The sequence below is a fragment of the Microcebus murinus genome, chromosome 6 (genome assembly GCF_040939455.1).
Source record: "Microcebus murinus isolate Inina chromosome 6, M.murinus_Inina_mat1.0, whole genome shotgun sequence".
NCBI classification, from domain to species: Eukaryota; Metazoa; Chordata; class Mammalia; order Primates; family Cheirogaleidae; genus Microcebus; species Microcebus murinus.
Window position 1 is genome coordinate 8,870,651 of NC_134109.1, and position 21,915 is coordinate 8,892,565.

At 33.3% G+C, this 21,915-nt stretch overlaps 1 protein-coding gene across 7 annotated transcripts in view; it reads right to left on the bottom strand.

Moving 5' to 3' along the window:
- VRK1 (VRK serine/threonine kinase 1) overlaps positions 1–21,915 on the bottom strand; it is an 85,095-nt gene that overhangs the window by 7,149 nt on the left and 56,031 nt on the right. For all 7 annotated transcript variants that reach the window (XM_076003734.1, XM_012791064.2, XM_076003733.1 and 4 more), the window contains exons 6-11: positions 19,691–19,799; positions 19,467–19,559; positions 17,261–17,393; positions 16,333–16,453; positions 16,137–16,195; positions 12,637–12,815 (exon numbers count right to left, since the gene is read on the bottom strand). In XM_076003734.1, the coding sequence (XP_075859849.1) occupies positions 12,637–12,815; positions 16,137–16,195; positions 16,333–16,453; positions 17,261–17,393; positions 19,467–19,559; positions 19,691–19,799 (694 nt within the window). The remainder of the gene's footprint in view (positions 1–12,636; positions 12,816–16,136; positions 16,196–16,332; positions 16,454–17,260; positions 17,394–19,466; positions 19,560–19,690; positions 19,800–21,915) is intronic.

Consider the following 21,915-nt stretch of genomic DNA (forward strand, 5'->3'; position numbering starts at 1 on the left):
GCTGAACAGATTGGTTCGATAATTACATACAATAACTGCAGTGGGCAGGTAACCCTCAGCTGGCACAGGGCAGCTCCCCTGTGAGAACTTCCATATGCAAACTGCACTGATGGAGTGCATTAGGTACATCTTTCCTGCCGGTGCACAGGCCTGATTAACGCCAGCCAAGACTCCAAGGTTAGCATGTCAGCAGATTTGTGATGCATTAGGCAGGAATAAACACAGACACTTTTGTTCGTTCAGACCAAAATTAAGGAGGAATATTTCAGTACTATATTGTTTTCCATACAGGAGAGAATACATTTTCCAGTTTTTAGAGGGCAGATTTTTAAATGCTCATTATAAAGGGAGCTAGCTATCCAATACATTCTACCCAAGAACCTAGTGCATTCATCTTATTTTCAAGCTTATTTAATAAGAAAGGAGCTTTCTTAATCTCCATGCAGGTAAATTACATAGGAATGAAAATCAGACAGTATTCAACCAACAAAAGAAACACCTGTGCTTTAAGCGGATGCATTAGGTAAAGCACTGAATTGCATTAATCCACACTTCAGCCAGGTACCTCCTGCCCAACTTTTCTGATAATGTATGTAGTTTGGATAGAAAGGGCCAGTGGTTTACAGACCACCAATTAAAAAACAAAACAAAACACAAACCCTTCAAGTTTAAGAGTTTCTAAGTATATTATCCATTTTATAAGGCAATAAGTAAAATTCCAAACAATTTGCTACCAGCTTCTTCCTTCTGAATATTTCCAAATGCTTCATTTTGTTATTTGCAACATCCTTAGGCTTCAAATAGTGCATATTTTGGTTCCCTCTGAACAGAAAAACAGCTTCACAAAGTGACTATGCTAATCTCTGATTTTGTCATATTCTATACCAAGTCTCACAGGTACCTTTGTGTTTATAAATGAAACCAAAATATTGTACGACATACAGAATAACTTATAAATAAACTTAGAATAGGGTTTTCTTTTAATTCAGCACAGCTAAAAGATATTCAAAAAATTCCATTTATTCCAAAGGGCATTAATGTATGTATTACACATTTTTGAAATGTCCAGATACGCTAGTCTGAAATTTAGGTTATTAGCAGCTTCTCACTTCCAATTTAGAAACAAACAGGAAGACAAAAAGGCTAGATGCATTTGGACTGGTAATTTACTAATGGTATAAACACTGACTGGATCCCAGTCATAGACTTAAAGCTGTTTCAATGAAAAAGAAAATAAAATGTTCAGAGGCAAAAAGCAAAGAGCAATTCTTTGCTTCCTAAATAAAACATCAAAAGATCACTGCTAGATGCTTTCAACAGCCTCTAAGAAAAGCCAGATTCGTGGCTGTATCCAGAGAAGATGAGTACTGAGACTATGTTGGGGTTTTCCCCATCCCTTATTATAAAAGTTATACATGTTTATTTTAGAAACTTAGAATATGCAGCCTAAAGTTTTAGAATGTCTGGTATTGCACATGGGTCCAAGAACAAAGGACTCAAAATACAAAATGTGACTGCACTAATCAGTTAATCTTATTTATTTAAGACCACTTAAAGTCACTATGCAAATGTACACAATTTACAAATTACTATTACATTCCTTAATAGCAACTAAAAATAGAATATCAGTTACTCAGTAGTAACATAAAAAAAAGATAGGACACATTTTCCATGAAAGTAAAGCAAACACATATACTACACAACAATATTTATAAAAGTAGTAGATTTAGTTAAGATCCACTATATAGACAGCAAAAACTAAAGGTGAGGACAGAAGAAAGCCAAAGAGAATTTGCTCAGTGTTTCTTGGCTGGTGGTATTAAAAGGACTGGAACTCAGAGCTCTTTCTCTGTATTACAATTACTTTTCCACAGAACTATGCTGCCTCCCTATGTGACTTTTTAGTATGAAGCAGCAATTTATAGGTGCTGTATTACTACTTTAATGCATATTTTTCTGAAGAGTTATAGCGCACATATTGGTGTGCTTCATGTAGACTATTTCCATGCCCCTCTCTATTTCTCTCCTACTATGTATGCTAACTGAGGGCAAGGACTATGGTTTTCTTTATTTTTCTAACCCTTGATGAACTTAGCACAGTATTTTACACATAAATATTTATAGATAGGCACCTATAGAGCAACTATTCAACTACTATTTGTAATAAAGAGATGATTTCATATCTTACCCCAAGTCCCTCAAAAACTATATGATATTTGAATGGACATTAAGTAATTATAGATATGTTTTAAGAAAATGCAGGAAAAGGTCGGATATAATTAGAAGGAGAAGAAATGAAAAGATGAGAAGAAGGTTAGGAAATAAGTGACTTAAAAAGGAACAGATGAATTTGAAGAATTATCTAAAAATATTCCGCTAGAATGCATTAAAGTGATTTACTATTTCAAATGAGTTTCAGTGATGAAGACTGTAATAAGAATAATGAATATTGCAATTTCCTTCCACAATAGCATTGACCTCCATCTGAACAGAGGTGATGATCACCACCACGTACTTACTAAGCATCTACTGTGTGCCTGGCACTGTTACAGGCTTCATTCTCAAGCTAAAAAACAGACACTATAAAATAGATTAAAGCAAAAAAGTAATTTCAGCTTTTATAACATTAAACACACACATTCAATTTCTATAACTATTTGTCTTGATGTAAGCCCTACAAGAAATCCTTTCAGCATTCCATAAATGAGTATTCTTAAACAAGTGTCCAATGTAATCCCACTTATATGGAATTTAATTCCATGAAGTATTAATCCATATGTAAATTTAACACACATATGACTAGATAGTCAACCCTTAATTTTGTTTTTTGTTGTTGTTGCTTATTTGTTTAAATTTAGATCTCTCTCTGTGAACACCTAGTTATCTACTATATAGGTAGGAAAAGGAAGTACAATTCAAACAATTTTGCTAATTATTAGTAGGTCTGGGGGAAAGAGTTTAACAAAAGAAAATGTTTAAGTACAAGGCTAACAAAGTTTAGAATATCTATGTTCATTAGTTCAAACCATCCACTCTTATAATACTATGAGGAATTAAGTTAAGATTTTACTGTAATTATCTGAAAATGGTACACCAAAAATTACTAATTCATGTGAAGTGTGCCAAAAAATGGTAGATACTGTCAGAATAAATAAATGAAAAAAACCTCAGTTTTATCTGATTGGCTATCAGGATTGACTGTTCCATGGACAATACATTTCTTAGCAAAAGCACTGCCTTCACAAAATAGGCATAATTTGTCTACTTGCTTTTTTTTGAAGCATATGTATGTCCTGTCCTTCAGTTTGGCCTACTGAGAAACTAGAGGAAGATAGGATCCCTATTGTTAGTTATTCACTAGAAAAAACATTCAGGTAATGAACAGAGGAGCTCAGAAACAAATTAAACCTTGATCACATGATCTGTAAGGGTACTACACGCATAATGACTTACTCTCATCAAAATCTCATACAATAGCAATCACAACATAGAAAGATTTCCCAGTGGCACTTTTGAAAACAGTAATATGTAACCTTAACACTTGTACCCCCATAATACGCTAAAATAAAAAAAAAATAAAAAAGAGTGATGTATAGTATATGAATACTGTGTATGGGTGTGTATATATATGTATAGTAAATGAATAAATATAAATACAAATCTCTTAAAAAGAAAACAGTAAATCCAATTTCCAACTTGTTGGTAACAATGACCTTTCATGATTCTAACATCATTCTATCACAAAGATCATGAAACTTCAACATAAGCAAACCTATAGTCACTTAAGCTGAAAGATGTTTCTAGAGATCCAATGAACTAAGGTCTAGAAAACTAACATATCAGTATATTCTTTTCTATACTAAAATCAGTATGATAGTCCTTCATTCATGGTTTCCTCTGGGGGCTCTATGACTTGCACCATTAATGTCAAAAACTTTTAGTAAAGTTAAGATGTTTCAAGGACAATTTATGGGGAAAGGCAAATGGGTGGCTAGTTATGCCTTAATTATATTTAATATTTTATGCCTTAAACGACTAGATGTTTAAGTACTTTCAGTTTCTCTGAGAAAAAATGCTATGTAAATGCATAATAATAATAGTGGCATGGCCCTGGACAAGTCACCTAGCCTCTTTTGAGTTTTAGTTTCATTTGTGAACAGATATATCACACATGGATGCTGCAAAGTATTTAAAAAATAATTTAAAAGTCCTGAAAGAATATAGAGTACTACATCTATATTTAGTGTTAGTTTCCTACACTAAACTAACAGGAAAAGAGGCATTCTACTCGGGGCTGAGGAATGTAGTATTAAAATTAGTCAACAACAAAAAATATGAATTGATAATAAAGATATTCCTTAGATAACAAAATCTAAGGAAAATCACAGAACCAAAGGAGAAAGACACTGAACTCAAACAGAACTAATCCCTATGCAAAAAGAGCTAATATAAAAAGTTAAAATTACTATTCTCAAAGAGACTTAAGAGGGTATCACACCAATCAAATAATATGGTACCATATAAAGAAAATAATCACTACCCTTAAAACATGACTGAAAAACAGAACAGATGAAATAAGTGAGGTAGAGGAAGCCCACAGATCTACCCAGAACAGTGTTAAAGACAGAAAAAAAAAATTTTGGTGGAAGAGTTAGGAGATAAGGAGAATAGAAGCTAGAGTCCAAGAGCTCCCAGATTCAGGCAGTAGGAGTTCCAGAGAATGAGAAGAGAGATGACACAAAAGGAAATACATACATAAGAAGATAAATTTTTCAAGAGTTAAAAATAGGTATTAAGTCTTTAGTAAAAAGGGTCCACCAAGTAAATAAGGTTTAAAAACAAGACACACAGACACTTATTATGGTGAAATTCAGAAAGCCACGATAAAAAGAAAAGCAAGACAATTCAAAAGTGGAAAAAAAATAGAAATCTAACAAAAAACAAGTCAGGAAAACTGGATGCTAGAAGACAACAAAGCAATATCTTTAATGAAAAACTCTCTATATAGCCACCTTACTTTTCAACTAGAGCAAAATATGGACATTTTTGGACTTTCCAAGATTTGAAAGCTTACCATTCGGATGGTCTCTTTAAATTATTTGAGCATATACTCTGAAAAATGAATCTGAGAAAAAGGATATGGATAACAAAAATATCAGACTCATGATTAACTCTAAACAACTAATGATACATATTATATTAATACACACAAAAAAACTAAAACTAAAATCTCCAGGGAGATAATGGTTTGTGAGGGGTTGAGAGGATAAAAGTAAAAACATGCTCAGTTTACTCTTATTAAAAAAGGATATAAATCCTGATTAACACTAAATGTTCACATATACTAACAAGTTAAAATGTGTTAAAAAAAAATAAGAGTGGAGACATTTTGGGGATAAGACTTCACAACTCCCCTCCCCACCTAAAATTTGAAGAAATGAACCCGAAATAACAATCAAGAAATACTTGAGCAGCAAACAGAAGTGGCACAGCTTTACACTATAACCTTTGAAAAGTGATGACCCAAAATAGTTTGTCAAGACACCTCAAGAATGTGAATGAACACTATTCTGAAATTTTTAAACAATAATCCCCAATTTAGAAGATATAATTAAGGAAGCTTGGGGGAAAAAAGCCTTAAACAGACTTGAACCTTAGGTGTGAAACTATTAGAATTCTAGAGGAAAATGTTGGAAATACTCTTCTAGACATTGGCCTAGGCAAAGAATTTATGAAGACGACCCCAAAGGCAATCATAGCAGCAACAAAAATAAATAAATGGGATCTGATCAAATTAAAAAGGTTCTGCACAGCCAAAGAAACTGTCAAGAGAGCAAACAGACTACCCACAGAATGGGAGAAAATTTTTGCAAGCTACACACCCGATAAAGGGCCGATAACTGGAATCTATTTAGAACTCAGGAAAATCAGCAAGAAAAAAATCAAATAACCCTATCAAAAAATGGGCAAAAGACATGAACAGAAACTTCTCAAAAGACGACAGAATAAAGGCCAACAAACATATGAAAAAATGTTCAACATCTCTAATCATCAGGGAAATGCAAATCAAAACCACAATGAGATATCACTTAACTCCAGTGAGAATGGCCTTTATCAAAAAGTCCCCAAACAACAAATGCTGGCATGGATGCGGAGAGAGAGGAACACTCCTACACTGCTGGTGGGACTGCAAACTAGTTCAACCTCTGTGGAAAACAATATGGAGATACCTCAAAGCGATACAAGTAGATCTACCATTTGATCCAGCAATCCCACTACTGGGCATCTACCCAAAAGATCAAAAGTCACTTTATGAAAAAGACACCTGCACTTGAATGTTTGTAGCAGCACAACTTACAATTGCAAAGCTATGGAAACAACCCAAGTGCCCATCAATTCATGAGTGGATTAATAAAATGTGGTATATTTTATTAATGTGGTATACCATGGAGTACTATTCAGCTTTAAGAAATAATGGTGATATAGCACGTACCTCTTGTATTTTCCTGGATAGAGCTGAAACCCATTCTACTAAGTGAAGTATCTCAAGAATCGAAAAACAAGCACCGCATGTACTCACCAGCAAACTGGTATTAACGGATCAACACCTCAGTGGACATATAGGGTGTCAAGCAGGTGGAAGAGGGGAGAAGGAGATGGGTATATACAAACACAACAAGTGAGATGTGCAACATTTGGGGGATGATCACGCTTGAGGCTCTGACTTGAGGGGGGGCATGGGCAATATACGTAACCTTAACACTTATACCCCCATAATACACTAAAAAAAAGGCCCCTTGAAAAGAGGAAACCCTCCATATTCCTACAGTGGCTCACCAAAAGCAGGACCTGTGATTTCGTTTCTTCCCTGCTTGGGAAGAAGCCTGGAGAAAGAGGGCAGAATAATCAAACTCATTCAGGACTATCTTCAACAATAAACAGGGAATTGCCAGAACAGATGACAAAAGAGAAGATAAATAAGAAACATATAAAGAGCTAAAGTCATAGAGAAGACACAGCTATAACCAAGTCTCTTTTTCACTATGGATTGACTAACAATATCCCAAATTAATGAATTCAAATTTAATTCTCCCCAAATATGCACCCTTAGGCAAAGAAAATGAATTAACACTACTGAGCTCTCAAATCCAAACTATGAGGAAAGAAAAAATACTCTGATAAGATGGGAAGGTCAAAGATTCACAAACAGAATAATCTGGTTAAGTCCGTAAGAATCTATCCCCATTCAATATGAACAGGACTGAGAGAAAAAGCATGCCAACAAAGTTAGAATACTAGAGGACAGAAAGAGAAAATGAAATATATATTTATAACATGCAAAAGATAGCTGAAGACTCCATCACTGAAAGAAAATATATAGTCCTCCCAAAAAGAAGAAAATTTTATAAAATGCATCAGAGGCTTAAAAAAAACTGATTTAAAAAATTGAATAAACAATTTTTAGGAAGGAAAGCAAAGAGATAACAAGGAAACTGCATAGCTAAATATAGAAAACAATAATAATCATTATGGAACTTTCACATATATATTACAAACAGCAAAAACAGATCAGACATAGCTGACAAGTAAATGACATGAAGGAAATGGTTTGGATAATCACAGACAATGCAAAAGAAGTAGAGTAAGAAGCAGTTAGACATGGAAATTGTATATGATCTCTATAGACATAGAAAAATACAAATACAACTGAGATAAATGAAAGAACATTTAAATAAATAAAGGAGTATACTATCATCATGGAAGAGAAGAGAATATTATAAAGATGTCAGTTCTTTCCAAATTGATCTAGAGTCAATACAATCTCAATCTAAATCCCAGAAGTATTTTTGTGGAAATTAATAAACTGATTCCAACATTTACATGTGAATTAAGAGCCAAGAATTGCAAAGACAATCTTAAAGAAAATGAAAAAAGTTGGAGGACTTAAACTATTCAGGTATCACTATCAAGCAGTATTTCAAACAGTCTGGCACTGGCACAAAGACAGACAAGTAGGCCAATGGTACAAAACAGTGTATCGAGAAAAAGACTCAAACATATGGTTACCTGACAGCCCACTGCAATGCTGTGGGGACATGATGGTCTTTTCAAGAAATGGTACAGATCAACTAGATACCCACAGAGGGAAAATAAGTACTGATTCACACCATGCACAAAATCAATTTCTGTTTAAACTGTAGATCTAAATGTGATGACTAAGATAAATTTCTTAGAAATAACATATCTTCATGATCTTAAAGAAGACCCAATTTTTCTAAATAGAATACAAAAAGCACTAACCAAAACCAAAAAAATCTGATAAACTGGGCTTGATTAAAATAAAGAACCTCTTTTCATCAAGATACCATATTAAGAGAGTGAAAAGATAAACCACTGATTGGATGATATGTGCAATACATATATTATATACATACAAAGTACTCAACTCTGACAAATCAAAAGAAAAGATGACAACTCAATTTTTTTTAATGGACAAAAGACTTAAAATGCACTTTACAAATAAAGGATAAACAAGGCTGGCGGGCACACACAAAGGTTCAAAATCAATATTCCTCAAGGAGATTAAATGAAAACCATGAAAAAGGTCGTATACATCCACTAAAATAGGTAAAATTAAATATAATGTAATACTTAGTGTCAGTGAGCAACTGGAACTCCCATAATCTGCTGGTGGAAATGTAAATTGAGATAGTAGCTTTGGAAAACTGATTGGCAGTATCTACTAAAGCTGAATATATGTAAATCCTGTGCCTCAGAAAACTCTACTATGTATACACCCAACCTGAAATATATGTTTACCAAAAGAAATGATAAGACTGTTCTTAATATCATTATTGCAATTGCCAAAACTGGAAACAACTTAAACATCCATCAGTACTAGACGGGATAAATAAATTACAGTACAGTCATATGGAGTACTATATAGCAAAGAAAAACACTAAACTTTTATTACATGCAGCAGCATGGAAACTCAAGACATACAACTGAATAAAAGACATAGAAGAGTATGTACTGCATGACGCCATTACTATAAATTTCCCCCAAAAATGGCAAAACCAATTCTGGCAATGATCCACATCTTGATCAGGTGATGTGTAAATACATTATGTTCACTTTGTAAAGTTCTAATTCCATACATATTCATGTACTCTTCTGTATATATTTAACAATCTCACTTACAAAAATTAAGGGAAAAAAGGCACTTGACAAAATTCATCCAAATAAGAAGAGATTCAAAATAACTCAAAAATAGACCAAAGAAAAAAATTGTTAGTAAATGCTAAATCCACCTAAATATAGCACTATTGCCAAACCATTAGAAAACAGAAATGAATGAACTTCAACAATCTAAATTTATGTAATTAAAATACAGTTTATCTCTATTATTGTATCAGGCTAAAACAGCTGGATAGATTTTCACTAAATTTAGAGGGTATATTGGGGGCAATTTGAAACTATAAGCTATGGTATGAAGACTGCGTGAGGTGCGATTACCTCAGAGAGAAAGGAAGTGGTCCACCAGAGCAACTGCAGGCTACTAATTTACAATGGAAGCCCTCTACTCTTATGCAACTGTTTGTACTCTGTTCCAGGCTGAGTGCCAACAGGGGTTTATTTAACAATGGTTAATGACTTTTCAGAGAAACTCTAGAAAGACCAATTTGCATGATTTGGCTAAAAAACTAAAATTTAAAAATTAGAAGGTAAAACAGGTAGAAGGAAAGAAAGGTACACATATTTCACAGGGAGCAGCAATACAGACTGTCTGAAAATGAAAAAATACAAATTGCAGGGCCATGCTCTAGACCTCCTCAATGACTCTCCAGGGATGAGACTCACAAAGGTTTCCAATCAACATCCCTTTTTGTTGACTTGGGCAGGCAACTTAATCAAAATCCTAGAAGAAAATAGCTAATGGAGGTATTAATGTCCTTTTAACTTGCTGAGCTCTTTCCAGTAAATTAAGCTGTTCTTAACCCAGATGGAACAGGGAGAAATTCCTTACGGATGGGACTACATGCCATTGATCTTTGTGGTCCCAGAGACTTAGCCTAGACCAGGTACATAAATTAGACCTTATACATAATTGTTGAATGCTGACTTACAAGTACAAACTGAATCCAATAACTGTTGCATTGTACTGCCATATTCTAATGAAAGTGTTTAGTTATAATCAACACTAAAAATCTTTTGGCTTTGTACTTTTTAAAGGCAGATTTACACTTGGTCTCTTTCTTTTCAGCCTTACGCCATCCCAAAATTCTCTGCTTTAAATAAAACTCTTTGCTATTAAGCTGGAAACAATTCCAAGTGGGTAAATTCATATTTCACTCTGTTTTCCAAATATACTGCACTACAGTCAAGCATAGTTGAAAAAAAAAAAATGAACAGAAACCTTTATTCCATTGTTTATCATATTCCATTGTTTTCTATAGGTTTTACCTATATCTCTTAGGAACCTAAAGAGAAATATACAATGAAGTGATTAAAACTACCTCTTACCAAAGAACTGATAAACACAAAGCACATATACTCTATACTTTTAAAAATTATGACAAAGGAAAAGAGGAGGAAGTAAATATGCTAATTATAAGAATTAATGGAGTTAATATTTAGTTTTGAGCCTCCTGGTAACCAGAGCAAAAAAAAAAAACCTCGCTAAAAAGAGACAGCATACTAGTTTCTCTAAGATCACTCTTCCTTGTAGGAAGCCCCCAACTTCTCATTCAGTGGAGCTCTGCTTTCATCTGTTTTAGATGGGAGTATTTATAATGTATTTGAAAAAAATGTTTTGTAGCTTAAAAAAAAAAAAAGCTTTTAAAATACTGCTCTGGTCTAATTGTTTCACTTTATAAACAAAAGCCAAAAAAAATAATAACTCACTTTAGTTACATGGTTACCAAGCAGCTTCTTGATTTTACCTAACCTGATGTTAACTTCTAGTAATTTCTTTTCAATACAAAGAAATGCCCTATATCAGCAATAAGTACATAAAAGTAGTAAACTAATAAAGTAGACCTCCTAATAATTCAACTTGGTATTCATCCTCACATCTTAATGAAGCTTTATACACATAAGGGATGATTCAACAGGAAATTTCCAGCCTTCTGAACTACCCAAGGACACAAGAGAATTTTAAGGTCACAGATGTTAGCTCTGCAGCAGACTGACCTATTCAGTTGTAAAGTCAGCCAACCTGCAGAAACTAAATTTCCTCCAGCATGTAAGTCCAAACAACAGGGATTTATTTGCAAAGGAAGGGGGAGTTACTCTGGACAAGTTCTTACTGCAGCAGAGATCTTTACATCTCAATCAGCAAAATTTTAGAGAAAAACACTGTAGATGCTAGCTATAAATATCAATACAGAGAAATCTGTAGTGAGCAATAATATGCATGCTGTATGTTTATGCATGTAAGCAAACAGTAAGTTTACTACTTTCCTGAAACACCCCACTCAGGCTTCCATTCTACCCTCTTTATTTCAAACCTGGATATGGCTTTCTGGATATGGCACATCTGTTCACCACAAAAATGGAGCAGACACAATCAAGACAAAACTTGTGAAAGAAAAATATATATACATAGACGCATGTGTGTAATTCCAGATTCTATTATGAAATTACAAGGACACCTGCTATTTGCCAAAACAGAAAAGTCAAATTCATGATTCAATTTTGAAATTCCCATCTCCCTTGTTAATTAAAAAAGATGAAAATGTCTTAATTCTGTTGCTTTTGATTTAAAAGAGAGAAAATTTGTTTTAACCCTTTTTCTCATAGTTTGGAATATTAGATTTCCAAAAAATATATTGGAATTTACAGAGTGAATGACAATAAAAGTAGAAAAATATTTTTCTTCTAAAAGTAGTTTTCCTTTCCCATATAGAAACAGGTAACACATTTTATTAAATAATTTCAGACTATAAAGGAAATCAGTAAGTTTATCAATAATTACCAAAAATAACCAATAGTAAATCAATAAGTTAATGCATACCTGTAAAATCTAAACTTTAAATTGATACCAGAAGTTCTGTATAGGCTTATCTAATACTTCTACCATAAAGTTCACTGTTTAGCATTTCTCTCCAAAAAATTAATCCCCTTATATACATATATACAGCTTTATAATGACAAAATGATAGTTCTTCAAAGAGCAAAATAATGTTCAAATGGTAAACACACTACACCAACAAACAAGAAAACTTTCAAATAGTAATTTTTAAAATACTAATTTTCAAATGGTAAACACTTTGACCATACCCACAAATAAGGAAATCCTACTTGGAAGAAAAGAACACATAAATTATGAATTCAGTATCCTATAAAACTCCCTTAGATATCAGTATCCCAAGTTAGAATCATTTTAGGAATTTAATAACTTGCTACCAGACATAAAAAATACATATTTATTTTTCTACAACAGTCTACACATTGTCCTGTGTGTCCAAAATCATAAAAAGATTTTGCCTTTACATCGTGGTGATAAATATTTAATTGCCAAGCGATTTGTTATTATTTTCTTCCCTGAGCTACTGCTATACTTTTTCAAAATTAGTGTCTGTGCACAATTATAATCACAAAAAGCCCAAAGGATAATTAAATTTAAATACTCACCTTTGTTGATGCTTTTGCTTTCAAACCTCCATTTTCCACAACACTGAGGTCCAGTTTGCCATCATCCTTACTTCCTATAGCTTTTAGTCCTTGCAAAAGAATGTCTCGTAAATTTTGATAAAGAGGTTTTTCAGTATAGCCCAGTAATTTCACTGTTTCCATGTATTTAGCAATTTCACCTAAAACAATAACACATTTTATACTTTTAATCACAAATCTAATATACTTATCTCTTACTTCTAAGAAAATAATTTATGGTTATAGTAAAATTAGAACGCAAATATACAACATCTTGTTAAGACACATGTTTTTTTCCCAATCACTTCAATAAAAAATATGCTTTTGAACTCAGGAATTGTCAGCTAAGTCAAATAAAAAAATGTATTTGAGATATAATATAAAAACATTTTTGTAATTGTGAGAGACAGTAAGAATACATACTTAAAATTTAAGTATGTATAAATATAACTGCTATAGTTTTAAAGCTATAAAAAAATACAAAGAACCTAGAAAAGGATTATGAAAGTAAAATGTCCTTAAGTACAATGAATATCATACTCAATTTTTTTAATTTATTTTTTTGCCATAGAAGCCATTTGCTTTATAGCAGATAGCTGGATTCTTTGTGTGAAGGAGAAATAAAACACACCAAAAAACAGTTTGAAGAAAGGAGAAAGAAGGTCTGGTTTTCCCATAAAAGAGAAAAATTGTCTTCAAAATGATAAAAGGTTTACTGTACACTGAGGCAAAACCACACCATAAAAAGAAACCCTACTATTCATAATTAACACTTCTTAACATTAAAGACCATTTTAGGGCTATTGACTTACATATAGATCTTTCCCCTGCCCTCCAGCCTTGTATATTCACTGCCTCACATATGGATTGATTCTTGAAGGTGTAACTGTCGTCTCAAATCCAAATCCAAACTCCTGACCTACCCTGAAAACCTGTTTCCTGCAGTTTTCTCTGTCTCGGTTACACAGAATTCCATCCTTTTAGCTTCTTAAGCCAAAAACTCAAGAGTCAGTCATCCTTAGAATCTTCTCTTTTTCTCACACCCACATCCAATACATCAAGAGATCTTGTCAGTGCTACATATACACAAACATTCACAAATCCATTAATTCAAATATTTATTGAGCACCTCTTATATGCAAGGCACTATCCTAGATACTTGCAATACCTCAGGAAAAAAGAGACTAAAACCCCAAACTTCCACTTTCTTCATCTGATAAATAGGATCTACAAAAAATCTAAAACAAGCATCACCACGTATGGTAAAATACTGAAAATGTTCCCTTTGAGAGAGGACAATGGTTAAGATATCTACTTTTACCACTTTCATTCAGTGTAATGAAATAGTCACGTACACTTTTAGCCAGTACAGTAAGGTAAGAAAAGATAAACAAAGTATAAAGAGTGAAAGAAAAGATGTAAAATAGTCTTTATCACAAACAACATGATAGTGCATGTAGAAAATCCTACAGAATCTACCAAAAAAAATCTACTAGAACTAATAGGTAAATCTAGCAAGGTCATAAGATGCAAGATAAATATATAAAAATCTACCTTATTTCTATATACTAGCAAAAAGGAATTAGAAAATACTTTTTTAAAATATCACTTAAAATAGCATCAGAGAGGAACAAATACTTAGCACCAAATCCAATGAAAAATGGGCAAGATTTTTCCAGAGAAGACTATAAAACACAGTTGAGAGAAATTAAGTTAAGACCAAGTTTAATAAAGGATATATACCTTAATAAAGGATTGGAAGACTCAATAGCATAAAGATGCCAATACTCCCCAAATTAGTCAAAGTTCCAGCAACTTAAGGGCAGGGCTATGTGGGTGTATAATTGACAAGGTGATTCTAAAACTTAAACAGAAATGTAAGGAGCTAAGAATAACAACTCAGCAAAATCAAATTTAAAGAAAAATAGTGCTACAGGACCTAAACTACCAGATACCACCAGATATCAAGACTTAAGATAAAGCTACAGTAATTAAGTGTTTGTCCCAAGAACAGACAAAAAGAACAATTGAAAAAAAAGAGTCCAGAACAGATCCACAGATCCAAACTTATTTATAACAAACATGGCACCATAGGGAAAGAATGATCTTTACACGAAAAGCTGCTGGGTCAATTTAATTTAAATACAGGGTGGGAAAGAAATCTAATCCCTCCTCATATAATATACAAAAATCAATTGCAGGTGGACTACACATCTATATGTATAATTAGCAATATGTAATTGCCAAAATTGTAACAACCCAAAAGAATAGATAAATAAATAATGGTATATAAATACAGTAGCATACTATATAGAAATGAAAATGAAAAAACTACTGTTAAATATGCAACAATGGAGATGAATTTCACAAACTTGCGTGAAAGAAAAGGACACTAACAAAACTATACGTTAATTTCATAAGGACAGAGATTTTTTATCTATTTCATTCATGGTATGATTCCATTTCTATAAATTTTAAAAACAAATCTTTGACACTGGAAGTTAAGCAAGTGGCTCATTAGGACAAGAGGAAGAGGCTACAGACTGGTAGGAGACATATGGGGTAATTCTGAGAAGGTCATATTGTATTTCTTGATGTGGGTGGTAGGATGCAATTTTAAATAGCATAAGGTAAGGGTAGACCTTCCTGAAAAGGAGAAAATTGAGCAAAGGCTTGAAGACTTCTAAATATATCCAAACCAACTGCTTCTCACTACCTCTACCGCTCTGTCCCTTGCCTGGATTACAGCAACTTCTCACAACAGAAGCTGGAGATTCCCCTCAAAAACAAGACAGTTCGTGTCATTCTTCTACTCCAAACGTCATAATCTTGCTTAAAGTAAAGGCCAAAGCCCTCATGATGACCTACATGGACATATTCCTCAAATCCACTGGACACTTGTGTTCCTTTTATCTAGAACTCTCTTCCTCAGACATCCACACAACTTACTCTCTCTCTTACTTCCTGCTGCTTAAATATCACCTTCTTGGTGAGAGTGTCACTGGCCACCTTACTTAAAACTTCAATCCTCCTTCTCACTTTACCTCCCACCCCATCCCCACACCTGCAATTCTATTACCTGTTTTCTTCTCTTTCCACAGTACTAATCACATAACAAACTGTAAAATTCACTCATTTATTTACTATTTATCTCTCCCAACTAGAGTTTAGCTTCATGAGGGCAGAGGTTATTGTTTGCATCCCCAGTGCCCAGTGCCTAGAACATTTCCTGGCACACAATAAAGCCTCAATAAATACTAGTTGACATGAATGACATTTACTTCCTTTCCTGAAAGCACTGAATAATAATTGAATGAGGCTCAAGTATTTGTATAACAACCAACATTTGGAAAGGCAAGTGCTTTTTTGGTGAAAGCAGATCCTAGTACAATGATTATACATAAGGGATATTCCATGGATAGCATGCCTTTATTTTTCCAGAACATAAAATCCCTATTAATATTTAAGAAATCTTTTCCTACCTGGTTTGTTTTTCTCAGGAAAACATTTGTCCATCAAACCTGTAATATTTTCTCTATATCTGTTAAAAATTAAACATTCAGTCATTGTTTGAAGCTTGATGTCACAGAATGTTATTAATATTTAATAACAATAAATAGCACATTAAGCTATATTGTGCTTCAATCCTAAATATGCTTATTACAAGTTCTCTTTTACCTAATTTTGGAATCTCTAACATATTTAGGATCTTTCAAATTATCCTCCCAAGGAAGATGGCCAGTCAGCCACTGGATCATGCAATAACCAAGTATTTCCAAATCACCACGTCTTGATGGGGCTACAAATACAAAACAAGAAGATTAGGTATACTGAAATAATTTTTAAGGTATAATTTCAAGTATACATGAAGCAATAAGGTAAAACAGCTAACTCTACAGTCTGTTTTTCATCACAAAATTCTGACTGCATTTAATAAAGTACTGCAAAATTGGAAAGCATAAAAGAAATAACTTACCTGCTAATTTACCTCCAACTAGTAATTAACTTTAAAACCCAAACTGTTAAACTTTAGGGTTTCAAGCTGAGACTATTAGTCTAGGAAATAAATTATAAAATAATAACATTTAATATTCCCTTTGGAAAACTTGAAGAAATTCCTAAAAATGTTATATGTTTTTAAGAGGCCCAGAGAACTGGGTGTTTGAGATCCTCCACAGCGTTGGGCACTGATAAAAAGGCATGATTGCTGAAGGATAAGCTAACTTAAGAGGTGACAAAATAGGTTACCTATTATACAGTTGTAGCTACACAGAAAACTTACACATCTTAGAATAAACAAAAGCAAACCGACATTCCAGTTAAACTAAATAAAACCAAAAAGCAATCCTCATTGCAGTTGAATGAACCACTTCACCCCTACCACCTTCATGGTTATCTTTGAAGGGTAATAGGAAAGGGAAGGAGAAAAGAACACATGCCCCAGAATATAATTGTAGGAGTCTTGCCTCTACCTTCTTTCCCCATACCACCTTGACTTTTCAATTCTTATTTAACTATTTATTTATTTATGCATAACTAAGAACTGTGTAGGAATTTGGCTAACAACATTAGCAGCATATTTCTCATTCTGGTACCACTGACATACCTACGCCATTATGTGCATCGATGCTGGTAAATTCAATGGTGCCATCATGACACCTTTTGGGGTCTTCTTTGTATTCTTTATGAACTCCTTCTGGGCAGTACCGATAAGCAAGGCCATAATCTACCAAGTACACCTATAAATTTCCAAGCAGCAAGACAAATTAAAGCCAAAATCATTACACATATACTCCTTTAAAGCACAGAAACAAATACTAAGGGTGAATCCACCTACAAGGCCATATCATAGAGCTCCAAATAAGATAGATCCAAAAAGCAAACAGGAACAAACATTTCATCCTAAAAGACTTTTCATTTTTAATAAAAAATTGAAATGACCATGTAGCTATAGTCTGAATAGCACTGACTTTATGTACTTTTTTAGACGAGTGTTATACTTGTAATTAATCTTGTCCAACTTGAACAAAGATTATAAATTTCGTATGTTCTCTTACAGACTCTAAAACAAAATTGAACACAGAGTAAACCATCAACACTTGTTGTAACACAACTGCTACCTTCCATGTAGAAAAGCATACCGACTAGGAGACTGCTAACAGAGTTGACACATGATACATTAGTTACCTTCTATTCCAATGTTTCTTCACTTGTAAAATAATCAAATCCCAATTTACTTCATAAAAACATTTCATAGATTGTAATAATGATCTAAAATAACTTTTAGCTGAGGCTCTTATCTACATTTAAGTACTATACATTAAAATCAAGTCTTCATGATTAAAACTAAATTTTAATATTATATACACACATATCTGTGGGCATATACACGTGGGTCTGATGGGCACACAAAGCTAATAAATTTGGTTTCCTTCTATTCCATAGCCACATAGTACATCTCTAATTCTGGATAAATGTCACAAACAATGCATCTGGGCACAAGGGGAAACTTTAGTAAAAATACGAGGCTAGATCTAGCACACATCTAATATGGGAAAAATAATTCCATCCAGAGCGTATGTCCCAAGTATATAAACACTGCAAAAATATTCTCATATAAACAAAAGGCAGCATGTTTTAGTCAAATGCAAATTGAGATAAGGTGTATTTTTATTTACTATATTATACAAATCCAATCTACTACAATTAATGGAACCCTTATTGCTTAAGGCTCTTAGCTGGTTTTGTTTTTAATGTAGAAACATCCTAGAACAAGATGTGTAGAAAGAGTCAGTATGAATTTGGAGATTACCTTTATGATTCTCCATTAGCATGCTATAGTATAGCAACCTTCTTCTGTTGTACTTACTTAGATTCCCTTATATTCACCATAAATGACATGGAAGGAAGGGAAACAAACACATGAAATGACAGAAAAAGAAAAGAAAGCCAAAGGAGAAAGGAAAAACTAAGCAAAGGTAGTTAAGGATAAGTTTGACAGGAAGAAAAATGAAGTATAGAATATTGACAAATAATTATAGTAATCAAAGTACCCAACACATTTAAAATGTTTAAATTGTCCTTTTTTTCATACAAGATCAATTAAGAAGTAAGAATATACATTAAGTAGAGTGGCCCAACTGTGAGTGTCAACTGAACCTTTTACCAAAATCATGGAAACAGATTTACAAGAAAATTGTATGGATGCCTCTAATCCAACTAAACTGACCCAAATAAAGGTATAATAATATTAGCTTTTTTCCTTTCCTTAGAAAGTAAAAATTACAAAGGGAATGTAATAAACAAACAAACAAAAAAGATAAAAATGTACATTTGAATTCCAAACACTAAGGGTATACAAATTTAGACAGCTAAGATATTTCTGTAAACCAATTGATTTGAATAATCAACATGTTAAAGACCAAATTTTCCAAGTAACAGAACACTTACATTTGATGGATTTCTTGAACAAAGGAAATAAAAAAAGTGACAAAGCAGACAGGCAAACATAATTCATTGGTGTACTATATAATTTTAAGCTTCCACCCCCAAATAGCTATTTGAAATTCATTTTGTATCACAAGTACTTCTTCTGAATATTATTTGGGCAAAATAGCCAACTTGATAAAGTGCCAACAAATTGCATCAAAAATGTAGAACGTTAACTAGATAAAAGTGTCAAGAAGAAATATTATTATTACCATATCTACTTCGAAAAGTAAAACTTCTGCATGGGTTCAAAAGTTCAAAGCAACCATATTTGTTTTCAAACAACATGTTTTAAATAGTTGAAATTAAAGTTATAAAACTACCTGGTCAGGATTCTTGTAGCTCAGAAGGAGATTTGAAGCCTTGATGTCTCCGTGTACATACTCATGCTCGTGAATATATTCGAGAATATCCAGCTATGAAGCATCATACAGAATAAAATTAATGCAGTACCTAACACCAACCAGCAGAGGACCAAACTTCAACACAAACTAGCCTTTACTGTATTAAAAACAATTTTTTAAAAACAAGAACATAGCTCACATACAATTCTTAAGCTTAGCTGCAAGACAGTTTTCCGAGAAAACCTTTTGGCATTTGCTTCATATATTTTCTGAAGGTCACTCCCAAAGCGATCCATTATCATAAACCTGTAACTGAAGACATATATGTAAAGTCAACCAACAAAATATGACTCAGGAAAACCTACTTTACAATGAGTTTCCTCCCTTCAAAGTAATTTTTCCAAGGCAACATTTAGTAAGAAAGTATTCTTTTAAAAACGAAATACAAACATTTGAAACAATTTCTCCCAACTAGAAATCTCAAGAATTCAGAGTGTTGTCCTGTCCTGCCTTTTACCTGGAGGGCCTCTTCCTCATGTCAGCTAGTTATGGGAGACAACATTCAATTCAAGAGAAGTCAACAGATTTCATTCACAGTAAAAATAAAACAATCTAAATAAGAATGATAGCACTGATTTTTCTCATAGTTAAAATTAATTTATGTTTCTGGGTATTAGCTTCTTTCCTATGACTATTTTTCTCTATTTTTAAGGTGTATTTCAGCAGTATCAACACTCTGTTAAAATCAAGACTGTCAAGAGATGCTGTAACAACGGCTAAATTCAATAAAATCATTTAAGTAGTGTAAAAGAACTGTACATGAAACACGCAATGGCCAAGATTTGGGGAAAACCAAATATCCTGGAAAAATATGAAGATTTTGGTTTTTGCCACAAACTAGCTATGTCACTCTGGCTAAGTCACATTCCTTCAATTTCCACAAGAGTAAAATGAGAGAGTAGGAATTCTCCCTTACTGTAGTCTTTTTGAGCACTCAAATTCTAAGATTCAATAATCTTATGTTGTATTAATATTTCAGTATGTACTGAAAAGCATCACTGATTTGAAGTAACACTGCTCAGTGTCTGCTCTGAGAACCACTTTTATCTTCAACAGTTTCCCAGATTCCAACTTGTCTGGTTAAATCATTCAATAAATCAATAAAAACTAAGGCCACATTCAGAATGTATCAACATGTCTTAGAATGGGTGTAAGATTATGAATCATCATAATCATCACAGCATCTAGCATTTACTGATCACTTGGTATGAACATGGCACTACTCTTAGCAGTTTAGATATATTAATGCATTTAAAAACTCACATCACCCCTATGAGGTAGGTACTCTACCATCCTCATTTTACAGCAGAACAAAAACCTAAGTAGTTTGTCCTCTAGTATGTGGTAGGGCCATGATTTTAACCACTGCACTACACATAAAACATCTCCTTCAACATGCAGAAAGGAAAAAGCAGTTTGGAAACTGATGTACAGGGGGTAGTCAGAAGCTATAACATGCTGTTGAGCAAGGGATGAGATGATGTGATGGTGAAAGTGGCACTTGGGAATTGGTTTACATGGTGAATCAGAGACTATCTAGAGGGGAGTAAAGTAAGAAAAAACCCTTGCAGATGACTTGCTAGAAAGCAAATGTATTTGTGCTCCAGTATGCAATAGTTATATTCTTAAGAAACAGTACATTATGTAAAACCACATTTTGTAGAGATGATTGGAAGAAAAGTGTGCTGAGGGAGGGAGGGAGGGAGGGAGGGAGGGAGGGAGGGAGGGAGGGAGGGAGGAAGGAAGGAAGGAAGGAAGGAAGGAAGGAAGGAAGGAAGGAAGGAAGGAAGGAAGGAAGGAAGGAAGGAAGGAAGGAAGGAAGGAAGGAAGGAAGGAAGACAAATGTCAGAAGGATACAAAAATCCCATTTATATGTTGCAGGCTTCTATAATAATAATACAATATGACAAGTTCCATAGGGAAGGAATAGCTAACTAACATTAAATGACAACATACCAAATAAAAAATTCAAGATTCTAACCATTTTTGAACTGGAAGAAAATTAGACATCATCTTGTCTAAACATCTTTTAATAAATAAAATAACTAATGTCTATGTAGGTAAAGTGATTTGTCTAAAGTCATATAACTAGTCAGTGGCAAAACATATACATTCACGGAAGATTTCCCATTACTCTGATCTATAAGATAATAAAGAATGAACAAGAATTTTGACTTCTTGATTTCCTTTATATCCCAGGTCTTCAAAGGTTGAGACCAGGACATATAGATATGTTGGCTTGTACTAAATAAGTGATGTGTATAATGATTATAAAACAGGTTGAACATGCCAAATCCAAAAACCTGAAATCTAAAATACGCCAGAATTTGAAACTTTTTGAGCACCAAGATGATGCTTAAAGAAAATG